Genomic DNA, 12,088 nt, shown 5'->3' with positions numbered 1-12,088 from the left:
TTGGATAAGAAATTGGCTGAGTGACAGGAAACAGAGAGTAGTGATAAATGGTTTTTCAGATTGGAGGAAGGTTTGTAGTGGAGTTCCCCAGGGGATCCTCGCTCTTCCTCATATATATTAATGACCTAGGCTGTGGTGCTCAGGGCATGATTTCAAAATTTGCAGATGATACGAAGATTGGAAACGTTGTCAACTGCGCGGAGGATAGTCTTGAACTTCAAAAGGACATAGACATGTTGGTGGATTGGGCAGACAAGTGGCAGATGAGGTTCAGTGCAGAGAAATGTGAGGTGATTGACTTTGGCAGGAAGAATATGGAGAGACAGTATAAAATAAAGGGAGAAACTCTGAAGGAGGTGCAGGAACTGAGGGACCTTGGTGTATATATACATAGGCCATTGAAGATGGCAGGGCATGTTGAGAGAGCAGTTAATAAAGCATATAATATCTTAGACTTTATTAATAGGGGCATTGAGTACAAGAATAAGGAGGTCATGTTGAACTTGTATAAGACACTAGTTAGGCCTCATCTGGAGTACTGAGTCCAGTTCTGGGTGCCATACTTGAGGAAGGATGTGAAGGCATTGGAGACAGTACAGAGGAGATTCACAAGAATGATTCCAGGGATAAAGAACTGTAGCAATGAGGATAGATTGGAGAGGTTGGGACTGTTTTCCTTGGAGAAAAGAAGGCTGAGAGGAGACTTAATAGAGGTATACAAGATCCTGAGGGGTGTGGACAGGGTAAATAGTGAGAAACTGTTCCCACTAAAGAGGACATCAAGAACTAGAGGGCACAGATTCAAAATAATTGCTAAAAGGAATAAAAGTGATGTGAGGAAAAAATTTTTCACTCAGAGGATGGTTGGAGCCTGGAATGAAGGATGGAGGCAGGTTCGATCGAGGTATTCAAAAGGGAATTGGGTTGTTACCTGAAAAGAGAGAATGTGCAAGGTTACGGGGATAAGGCAGGGGAGTGGGACTAGGCAGAACACACTTTAAGAGAGCGAGTGCAGACTCGATGGGCCGAATGGCCTCCTTCTGCACTGTAAAGGTTCTGTGATTCTGTCTGACAGCCCCATATGTATTATCATTAAGCACCCTCTGTTAAACTCAGAGCTGAGAGTTTCTGACAGTTAAAAAGCACTGAAGGAAAGAGGAGAAATAGAAATGGGAAGGGTGACTCAACAAAACATGGGAGGAAGTAAGACACTCAGTCCATCAAACTGGTTCGTTCTGTAAGCCATGCCACACTTGCTCCATTGCGGGCTTCACCTTGCCCATGCAGTGTCCTGGAGGAAAGTTCTAACTAAATAACCCCACCCGCCTCTCCACATGCAGTCAAGCTGAACTTGAGGACACTTCTCCATCCCCATACCCTCACTCTTCAATCTGAGCAAACTGCCTTCCAAGGATTACGTGCACCGCTGTCCCCAGTAACCCAGCACTGATTAATAGATGGGACAAACTGTTACCTAATATGCAGCACTTTGTGCATGAAAATATCAGAATGCATAGTTTTTGCTATTGGGCCGTTAACTCCCAACGAATGTTGGAAAGTGAGGGCCCGCAGGAATCAGAAGAAATCAACACCTACTTGCCTGCCCTTGAAAAGTACGCCGACCCTTCTGTTCACTGGAGCTGCTTGTGGCCTGCATCGAAAGACTCCTTGCAGGCCCCAGTGAAGTGCAGCTCCGCTGATTCAGGGAGGCCACCGTAAAGCAGGTAAGTTTAAATTCCAGTGAAATTGACAGGCCAGGGAGAAGGTAGGCGTCTAAGGTAAGTGGATAGGGTTTGGGGTGTGTGGGGGGGGGAATCCCTTGTGGAGGTGGGGGGTTGGGGTCAGGGGTGTTGGGGAAGTCCCATGGGGTCAGTCTGGGTCTTTACGATAGTTATTCAGAAATTAGAAGTGGTTTTAATTCTTCTAACTTTTTCTGGGTAACTATTGGTGTAACACTGGTGGAACCATCCGAAGTTTGCGATTTAAACCGCATTTTCGGATGGTTCCCACCACAGGGCAATTGTCCAGAGGAAGTCTGGGCAGTTCAACACAAAAATAAAAATAAAAATACCTGGAAAAACTCAGCAGGTCTGACAGCATCTGCGGAGAGGAACACAGTTAACGTTTCGAGTCCGTATGACTCTTCAACAGAACTAAGTAAAAGAGGTGAAGTATAAGCTGGTTTAAGGGGGGGTGGGACAGGTAGAGCTGGATAGAGAGCCAGTGATAGGTGGAGATAACCAAAAGATGTCATAGACAAAAGGACAAAGAGGTGTTGAAGGTGGTGATATTATCTAAGGAATGTGCTAATTAAGGGTAGAAAGCAGGACAAGCAAGGTACAGATAGCCCTAGTGGGGGTGGGGTGGGGTGAAGGAATCGAATTTGATTAAAAGGTAGAGATAAAACAATGGATAGAAATACATTTAAAAATAATGGAAATAGGTGGGAAAAGAAAAATCTATATAAATTATTGGAAAAAAAAGGGGGGTGGATCGGAAAGGGGGTGGGGATGGAGGAGAGAGTTCATGATCTAACATTGTTGAACTCAATATTCAGTCCGGAAGGCTGTAAAGTGCCTAGTCGGAAGATGAGGTGCTGTTCCTCCAGATTGCATTGAGCTTCACTGGAACAATGCAGCAGGCCAAGGACAGACATGTGAGCGGGGTGGAGTGTTGAAATGGCAAGTGACAGGGAGGTCTGGGTCATGCTTGCGGACAGACCGAAGGTATTCTGCAAAGCGGTCACCCAGTCTGTGTTTGGTCTCTCCAATGTAGTGGAAACCGCATTGGGAGCAGCGAATGCAGTAGACTAAATTGAGGGAAGTGCAAGTGAAATGCTGCTTCACTTGAAAGGAGTGTTTGGGCCCTTGGACAGTGAGGAGAGGGGAAGTAAAGGGGCAGGTGTTGCACCTTCTGCGGTTGCATGGGAAGGTGCCGTGGGAGGGGGTTGAGGTGTAGGGGGTAATGGAGGAATGGGCCAGGGTGTCCCTGAGAAATGTCATCGGTGGGGTGAAGGGAAGATGTGTTTGGTGGTGGCATCATGCTGGAGTTGGCGGAAATGGCAGAGGATGATCCTTTGAAAGCGGATGCTGGTGGGGTGATAAGTGAGGACAAGGGGGACCCTATCATGTTTCTGGGAGGGAGAGGATGGTGTGAGGGCGGATGCGCGGGAGATGGGCCGGACATGGTTGAGGGCCCTGTCAACCACCGTGGGTGGAAAACCTCGGTTAAGGAAGTAGGAAGACATGTCAGAGGAACTGTTTTTGAAAGTGGCATCATTATAACAGATGCGACGGAGGCGAAGGAACTGAGAGAATGGGATGGAGTCCTTACAGGAAGCGGGGTGTGAGGAGCTGTAGTCGAGGTAGCTGTGGGAGTCGGTAGGCTTGTAATGGATATTGGTGGACAGTCTATCACCAAAAATTGAGTCAGAGTTTTCAAGTAAGGGAAGGGAAGTGTCAGAGATGGACTATGTGAAAATGATGGAGGTGTGGAAATTGGAGGCAAAATTAATACATTTTTCCAAGTCGAGACGAGAGCATGAAGCCGCACCGAAGCAATCATCGATGTACCGGAGAAAGAGTTGTGGGAGGGGGCCAGAGTAGGACTGGAACAAGGAATGTTCCACATACCCCATAAAGAGACAGGCATAGCTGGGGCCCATGCGGGTACCTACAGCCACACCTTTTATTTGGAGGAAGTGAGAGGAGTTTAAGTAGAAATTGTTCAGTGTGAGAACAAGTTCAGCCAGACGGAGGAGAGTAGTGGTGGATGGGGATTGTTCGGGCCTCTGTTCGAGGAAGAAGCGGAGAGCCACCAGACCATCCCGGTGGGTGATGGAGGTGTAGAGGGATTGGACGTCCATGGTGAAGAGGAGGCGGTTGGGGCCAGGGAACTGGAAATTGTTGATATGATGTAGGGTGTCAGAGGAATCACGGATGTAGGTGGGAAAGTACTGGACAAGGGGAGAGAGAATGGAGTCAAGATAGCAAGGAACAGGCTGACACGATCGGTCTGCCAGGACAGTCCTGTTTGTGGATTTTGGGTAGGAGGTAGAAGCGGGCCGTCCGAGGTTGGGAGGCTATCAGGTTGGAAGCTGTGGAAGGAAGATCTCCAGAGGAGATGAGGTCAGTAACAGTCCTGGAGACAATGGCTTGATGTTCAGTGGTGGGGTCATGGTCCAGGGGGAGGAAGTGTCTGCGAGTTGACGCTCAGCTTCTGTGAGGTAGAGGTCAGTGCGCCAGACAACAACAGCACCACCCTTGTCAGCAGGTTTGATGACAATGTCATGGTCGGACCTGAGAGAACGGAGTGCGGCAAGTTCAGAGAGAGACAGGTTAGAGTGGGTGAGAGGAGCAGAGAAATTGAGACGACTAATGTCACACCGACAGTTCTTAATGAAAAGATCAAGAGAAGGTAAGAATCCAGAGGGAGGGGTCCAGGTGGAAGGAGAATATTGGAGGTGGTTAAAAGGATCCGTTGAACGGGGAGAGGACTCCTGCCCAAAGCAGTGAGCACGGAGACGAAGGCGGCGGAAGAAGAGTTCAGCATCGTGCCGAGTCCAAAATTCATTGAGATGAGGGCGTAAGGGTGTGAAACTTAAGTCCTTTGCTGAGCACTGAGCGTTCAGCGTCGGAGAGGGGAAGGTCAGGGGGTATGGTGAGTACATGTCTGGGGCTGGGATTGGAAGATGGGGTGGGGACGGAGGGACAAGCAGGGGTGGAGGGTCCCAGATGGACGTTGTTGTCGATGAGTTGGAGCTTGCGTTCCTTTGCACCTGAAAGAAAGAGAGAAAGTTTCTTGTAGAGGCGTCGGATGAGACGAAGAATAAAATGAAACTGGGGGCACGCGCAGCTTAGAAAAAGGGTGCGGCGGTGCTGCTGGAGGGAGAGGTCGAGTGTGTTAATATGGCGGCGCATGGCACTGAGTGTGGATCTCAGAATGTGACGAGAACAGCAGTCCGAGGAGCGTTGTATGTCCCGGAGATACCTGTAATCCTGGGTGGGTTCGAAACATGAGGGATAGAACTTCAGTTGAAATCCACGTGGGGTAAGTCGGAGACGGAGACAGTCACTGAGGAAGGAAATATGGCTGTGAAAGCGGGTTTTAGTAAACACCTTGTCAAACACCAGGAGAGAAATGGAAAGCAATGAAGGTGAACAAGGCAAAAGAGAGATAGAGAAATCCTGTCGGAGAGAAGAGCAATACTTCTTCAAAGTAGGCATTCCTTGAAGTCTGGGCGATTGCTGTGCGGACTCTTACCTGGGAACTTCCGTGAGGGATTCCCTGGTGTACCTTTGGGGTACCCCTCAAATCCGATGCTGGGCAGCACAGAGGTTACAGTCCATCCTTTCATGGGAGGTGGACATCGCTGGCTAGGCCAGCATTTGTTGCCGGTTCCTAATTGCCCTTAAGAAGGTGGTGATGCACTACTTTCATGAACTGTTGTAGTTCTTTGAACTTTTCTGTCGTATTTCCAAAACTTAAGCTTCAAAAATCTCAGATCTTTATGAAAATCGATGTTTTCTTTGGCAAAATGATTGATTGCATAATCAGGACTGTGCTACGATAATACTTTAAAACTATTGTAGTTCATTTCAGGGGTTCTTTTCAAGCCTAAGTTAAAATTTCTGCTTTTGGAAAAACTTTACGTGAATGATTCTTTGCTTTATTTTACATTGTGGATCTGTTGTAGTATAATGGGAGATTTTAAAAAAAAAAGTTATTACTGCAACTTTAACACACACAGCTGGAGAAGCTTCTGGAACTGAATTTTGTTTCATGATTTTTTTTTCACAGGAGAGTAATGGGAGTGAGATCCTGTGAGTCCCGCTGTTTGTTTAGTGGAGCTAAAGGTGAAGTTTGCTGTATTGAGCCTTTACTTGTAAAGCCAGAGCTGAGAGATCATCCGATTACACAGCATGCACTACTGGCGATGGCGTCTTTAACCAAGGTACACAAACAATCTTTAATGAGTGGTACAAATCTCTCTTCATTCAGCATTCCACTTCTTTCCCATCTCCCAAGATGTGCAGGTGGCTACGGACTTGAACCTAATGTCATCTGCAACTGATACCAGAAGAGCCACTGATTACTGTCCCTTTGATTTCAACTCCTGTCTCTGCTCTGCTACCTGTTGTCTCTCCTTCATACTCAATATCGAATCTCATTACCGGGCAGATTTTTATGCTTCATTTGTAAAGGTTAAAGTTAGAAACTGTGTCTCAGCAATGTCCAATATGGGGCACAAACCAGATCCTGCCTGTGAGCTTTCATTATTTGCCACTCAAATCCTCAGTGGTTACTTTTGACTGTGTGCATGTGTACTTTGCGTTCTTCTATTGGTTTTTAGTATTTTGTGCTTACTTAACATGGAAGATTGGAAAATCTCTCCTATTGGTGGATCCAGCCACAAGCCCAAGAAAGCCAGTCAGCAGCAGCAGAAGGGACAACGGCTTCCGACAGTAAACAGTGCTGGGAATTTCAAAGGAGAATATTGCAGATGCAACGGTGACAGCAGAGAAGATCATGGAGGCAGTGGGAGTGAGCAGAGATAAAAGTGAAAGCTCATGAAGGAGAAGATTGTAGAGGCAGAAGTGAAAGAGGGCAGAGGCTCTGACAGAAAGGAGCAGCAGTAGGCAGAGCAGGGTGGGCACTGCGTAACATTGGGACGTACACTGGCCTAACAGTGGTTGTCGATAGAGCCAGTCACAGCTCTCAGGTCAGGAAGTTCACAGCAACAGATACAGCAAAGGATACGACGTGAGTGGAGCAGTAACCAGTCAAAAGGGTGAATGAGGAACAGGCAGGTGGCTTGTTTTGCATGCTTGTGTTACCTCGAAAAGCCAAGGCTCTTGTTATTGGCCTCTCATCCTCTACCCTCCATCACTTTCAACCAGCCCAAACATCTTCTGCACCTATCCTGCCTCGAACTAAGCCCCACTTGTCTATCACCCCATCTTTGCTGACCTACGTGGATTCTCAGCACCCAATATATTAAATTTTAAACTTTCATCTTCATCTTTCAATCCTCGTGGCTTCACCTGGCCTGAGCTTTGCTGTACGTCTAGCTTTCTATCTCCTTGAACACTTTGATCCATTGTCCCTGACATAATCCTCAGCTGTCTGAATGTTACTCTGAATTTTCCCTCCCTTAACCTCTCCGTTTGTCTGTCCTTTTCAAAAACAACCTCAGAACTACCTCTTTAACAAAATGTTTATTCGTTCTTCCTAATGTCTCCCTTTCTGGCTTGGTGTCCATTTGCTTAAATCCTATCAGCGAATTGTTTTGGGATTTTATGTTCAAGGCGTCATCTTGAATTGTATGAGATTTCAGTGTTACCATATGGTTGTTGATGAACAGCCAATTGTTTCCAACAGTTAAATCCTACGACCTTTGGGGGTATTTTGTTTAAATGTGTGATTAGTGCGGGGTAATTTTAAAATGTGGCCTTCATTTGCAGTCTACTCACTCATTTTGCCACCTGGATTTGGAGCCCTACTCCAAGACATTAGACACCTTTGCTGCAACTGAGCTAGAGTGCTTGAAGCTGCCAAAAGTGGAAAAATATTCCATTCCCAGGATTGATGTCTCTTACTGTGGTCTGCACAAATTAGAAAATGTTGTATAAAATTAGAAATTTAAAAATTGCCAAACGTTTCTGATGTTCCTTTATAAACATCAGTATCAATAAAAATAAAAATACCTGGAAAAACTCAGCAGGTCTGACAGCATCTGCGGAGAGGAACACAGTTAACGTTTCGAGTCCGTATGACCCTTCAACAGAACAAAGTAAAAATGGAAAAGAGGTGAAGTATAAACTGGTTTAAGGGGGGATGGGACAAGTAGAGCTGGATAGAGGGCCAGTGATAGGTGGAGATAGGCAAAGGATGTCATAGACAAAAGGACAAAGAGGTGTTGAAGGTGGTGATATTATCTAAGGAATGTGCTAATTAAGGGCAGAAAGCACGACAAGCAAGGTACAGATAGTTGGGTGTTGGATAGATATCCCCCCTTTTTTCCAATAATTTAGATAGATTTTTCTATTCCCACCTATTTCCATTATTTTTAAATGTATTTCCATCCTTTGTTTTTTCTCTACCTTTTAGCCTATTTCGATCCCTTCCCTTCACCCCTCCCCCACTAGGGCTATCTGTACCTTGCTTGTCCTGCTTTCTACCCTTAATTTGCACATTCCTCAACTATCCAACATCTCCAGTGTTTGGAGAGACCAAATGCAGACTGGGTGACCGCTTTGCAGAACACCTTTGGTCTGTCCGCAAGCATGACCCAGACCTCCCTGTCGCTTGCCATTTCAACACTCCACCCTGCTCTCATACCCACATGTCCATCCTTGGCCTGCTGCATTGTTCCAGTGAAGCTCAACGCAAACTGGAGGAACAGCACCTCATCTTCCGACTAGGCACTATACAGCCTTCCGGACTGAATATTGAGTTCAACAATTTTAGATCATGAACTCTCTCCTCCATCCCCACCCTCTTTCTGATCCCCCCCCCCTTTTTTTCCAATAATTTATATAGATTTTTCTATTCCCACCTATTTCCATTATTTTTAAATGTATTTCCATCCATTGTTTTTTTTCTACCTTTTAGCCTATTTCGATTCCTTCCCCCCACCCCACCCCCACTAGGGCTATCTGTACCTTGCTTGTCCTGCTTTCTACCCTTAATTAGTACATTCCTTAGATAATATCACCACCTTCAACCCCTCTTTGTCCTTTTGTCTGTGACATCTTTTGGCTATCTCCATCTATCACTAGCCCTCTATCCAGCTCTGCTTGTCCCACCCCCCCTTAAAACCAGCTTATATTTCACCTCTCTTCAATTTTTACTTAGTTCTGTTGAAGAGTCATACGGACTCGAAACGTTAACTGTGTTCCTCTCCGCAGATGCTGCCAGACTTGCTGAGTTTTTCCAGGTGTTTTTATTTTTATTGATACTGATGCTGTTCTTCATTATAGGGCAAACTTGGGTTGCATGAAGGACAAATATAAACGGAATTGATCATTAATATCCGTTGATATTGATGAGCTGAGTCTGGATGTAGGAAAAGAACAGATTTGGGATAGGAAGCATCGTTAGAGCTTTTTCATGTCTTGTCCTGTAGAGCTTTATTTTTTGTGAATGCTGGTTATGTATATTTTTTTTAAAAAAGGAACTGGGGGTGATTTTTTTTTTATATAACATCAAACAACTTGCAATCATGGTTTTGTTTTTAAGGTTATGGTCATTGGATTGAAGCCCTCATTGAAAGTTTGGCTGACGTTTCCATATGGAAAAGTGAGTATGCTTTTTGTTTTATGTGCTTCCCTCAATGAAGTCGTCCCATACCACAATGAGAATAATTGCCCCAAACTCCGAGATGCATGAAAGTAGCACAGACAGTGACGGTCCTTAATTTTTCTTTGTTTATTTTTCTATTTCCTATACCCTGGGAGGGTGCTGTCTCGCCTCTGTTCAGTAATATTCCTGAATATAACTGAGGGAATTATTTCAACCCCTCTTCCTGTTGCTCTGTGCCAAGCTGCACTCACTCTTCAACAAAATGGGCATTGCATATAATCTATGCAATAAACTGATGTAGTGCAGTGGAGCGTGGTTATTTAATAGGATTTCTTATAGCGGAGAAGAATGAACTATTTGCCTTAACTGAATACCTGCCTGATCAGATCACTGGACTAAGCTTTGTAATTATTTCTGTTTTCCTTCTTCTGTTTCTGATTGTACCAGGCGAATCCAGCGAGTGTTCCACTTTTATCTTGGCAGTTTGTTGCAGTGCAGACTGCTGTAACACCCATGCTAGCCTTTTGTCGAGGGGATGCCATCCATTTTCTTTTGGTAAGTTTACCAATAGGCTACTTGAATTTACTCTTTCAGTGGGTTCCTTGGAAAAATGTCCCCCTGCCCCCAGAAAGCCATTTGACAGTAATATTCCACAGTAGAAATTCACTGGCTACTGGATTCCTTTTCATTGTCTAAGTAAATTTTAACATGCTTTAACCTGAACTAACATTGGAATTTCCATCCTTTTGGACGCTATCCCTGCTTGAATTTGCCCACTCAAATGCTGCGTAAACGAGGGTACATAGGCTCAGTCCCCTAGAAATGTTCTTTTATCTCGGAACCGGATGTGAGTATTTGGGTGCTCATTCCCTGAGTGCCTACAGGAAAATGGGGCACTAAAACATTGTGTTGGATCCTGTATTTGCAAGCACTCAACATATAATTAAATTCCCAGTCAATTTATGCCTTTTCCAATTTTCTCCTTTGCTCTGCAGAAGGCAGAGAGTGGGCAGGGTTAGGGACGCCGCGTTACACAAAGAAGATGAGACCAATAGAAGCACTACAGCAAAAAAAATCCCTAGAATGGCACCAGTAATTAAGCAATGGTGGTGAAGAAAGGCTTAATAATTGCAGATATTTCAACAGAGTAAAGAAACTTGAAGTGGGGCACTTGAAGTTAAGGATTTTCAAAATTCTGAAAAGTCTTGAGAGGGTAAATAGTTAAAGATTGTTTCGACTAATGGCTGGCTAATTGATGGTGAGGGGACACGTATTAACACTAGGAGAACAAAGTGGGAAGTTAGAAGAATTTTTTTCATTCATGGGATGCTTTAACCATACGTAGTTACAGTGGCAGAGCTTCTAACTTAGTTCGGAGGGCTATTTGTAATGGAAGAATAGAAATAAACTGGGGAAGGAGCGGGAACTAAGATTGAACTGGGCACTTGTGCAGTACTGTCAGTGGTTTGAAAGACATTAATAGCCGTTTAATACCTCACCTAGTTATTTTTATTTATTCTTGGGCTGTGGGCATCACTGGCAAAAGGCCAGCACTTATTGCCCATAATCCTTGTACCTAATTGCCCTTGAGAAGGTGGTGGTGAGCTGCCTTCTTGAGCTGCTGTAGAATTTTTTTTTTTGAAAAATATACTTTATTCATAAAATATCTGGAAGAACATTCCAAACCATTTCAAAATCACCATCACAAAAGTACAATCAGATTCAACTTTTACATAATGTATTGCAAGGTGCATCAATACAATCAATGAATATTACAATCATTTCAATATGGTCAATGCAGACAATGGGATTGGAGTTATCAACATACATCATGTTGCACTCTGAGGTGCTTCAATACATTTATAATACAACTAGTATTCTTGAACTGCTGCAGACTATGTGGTGTAGGTTCATCCACAGTGCTGTTAGGGAGGGAGCTCCGGGATTTTGACTCGGTGACAATGAAGGAACGGCGATATACTTCCAAGTCAGGATGGTATGTGACTTACTTTCCAGCATTTGGTCACTGGCCCTGCAGGTTACGGCACTCGAGGTGCATATCCAGACACCTTTTAAATGGGTTTAGGGTTTCTGCCTCTGCTGCCCTTTCAGGGAGTGAGTTCCAGACCCACACAACCCTCTGGGTGAAAAAAACCTCCCTTATGTCCCCTCTAACCTTTCCACCAATCACTTTAAATCTATGCCTCCTAGTCACTGACCCCTCTGCTAAGGTAAACAGGCCCTTCCCATCCACTGTACTCAGGCCCCTCACAGTTTTATACATCTCAATCAAATCTCCCCTCAGCCTCCTCTGTTTCAAGGAGGACAGCCCCAGCCTCCCCAATCTTTCCTCATAGCTGCAATTTTCCTGTCCGGGCAACATCCTGGTAAATCTCCTCTGTTCCCTCTCGAATGCAATTACATCCTTTCTGTAACAAGGTGACCAGAATTGCACACAGGACTCAAGTTGTGGCCTAACTAATGTTTTATATAGTTCCAGCATAACCTCCCTCCTCTTATATTCTATGCCTCGGCTAATAAATGAAAGGATTCCATATGCAGCCTTAACCACCTTATTAACCTTCCCTGCTACCTTCAGGGATCTGTGGACATTCACTTCAAGTTCCCTCACTTAATCTTCACCTCTCAGTGTCCTTCCATTTATTGTGTAATCATTTGCCTTGTTTGACCTCCCCAAATGCATCACCTCACACTTTTTATCTCTTTTTTTTTACCTCACACTTCTCTGGGTTGAATTCAATTTGCCACTTTTCTGCCCACCTGA

General features: G+C 44.7%; 1 protein-coding gene across 2 annotated transcripts in view; it reads left to right on the top strand.

Moving 5' to 3' along the window:
* Positions 1-12,088, top strand: part of vps8 (VPS8 subunit of CORVET complex) — a 570,202-nt gene that overhangs the window by 38,834 nt on the left and 519,280 nt on the right. For both annotated transcript variants that reach the window (XM_078551411.1, XM_078551410.1), the window contains exons 10-12: positions 5,800-5,953; positions 9,241-9,300; positions 9,751-9,858. In XM_078551411.1, the coding sequence (XP_078407537.1) occupies positions 5,800-5,953; positions 9,241-9,300; positions 9,751-9,858 (322 nt within the window). The remainder of the gene's footprint in view (positions 1-5,799; positions 5,954-9,240; positions 9,301-9,750; positions 9,859-12,088) is intronic.

Source organism: Cetorhinus maximus, chromosome 11 (assembly GCF_964194155.1).
Source record: "Cetorhinus maximus chromosome 11, sCetMax3.hap1.1, whole genome shotgun sequence".
NCBI lineage: Eukaryota > Metazoa > Chordata > Chondrichthyes > Lamniformes > Cetorhinidae > Cetorhinus > Cetorhinus maximus.
This window is presented reverse-complemented; position numbering and strand designations above follow the sequence as displayed.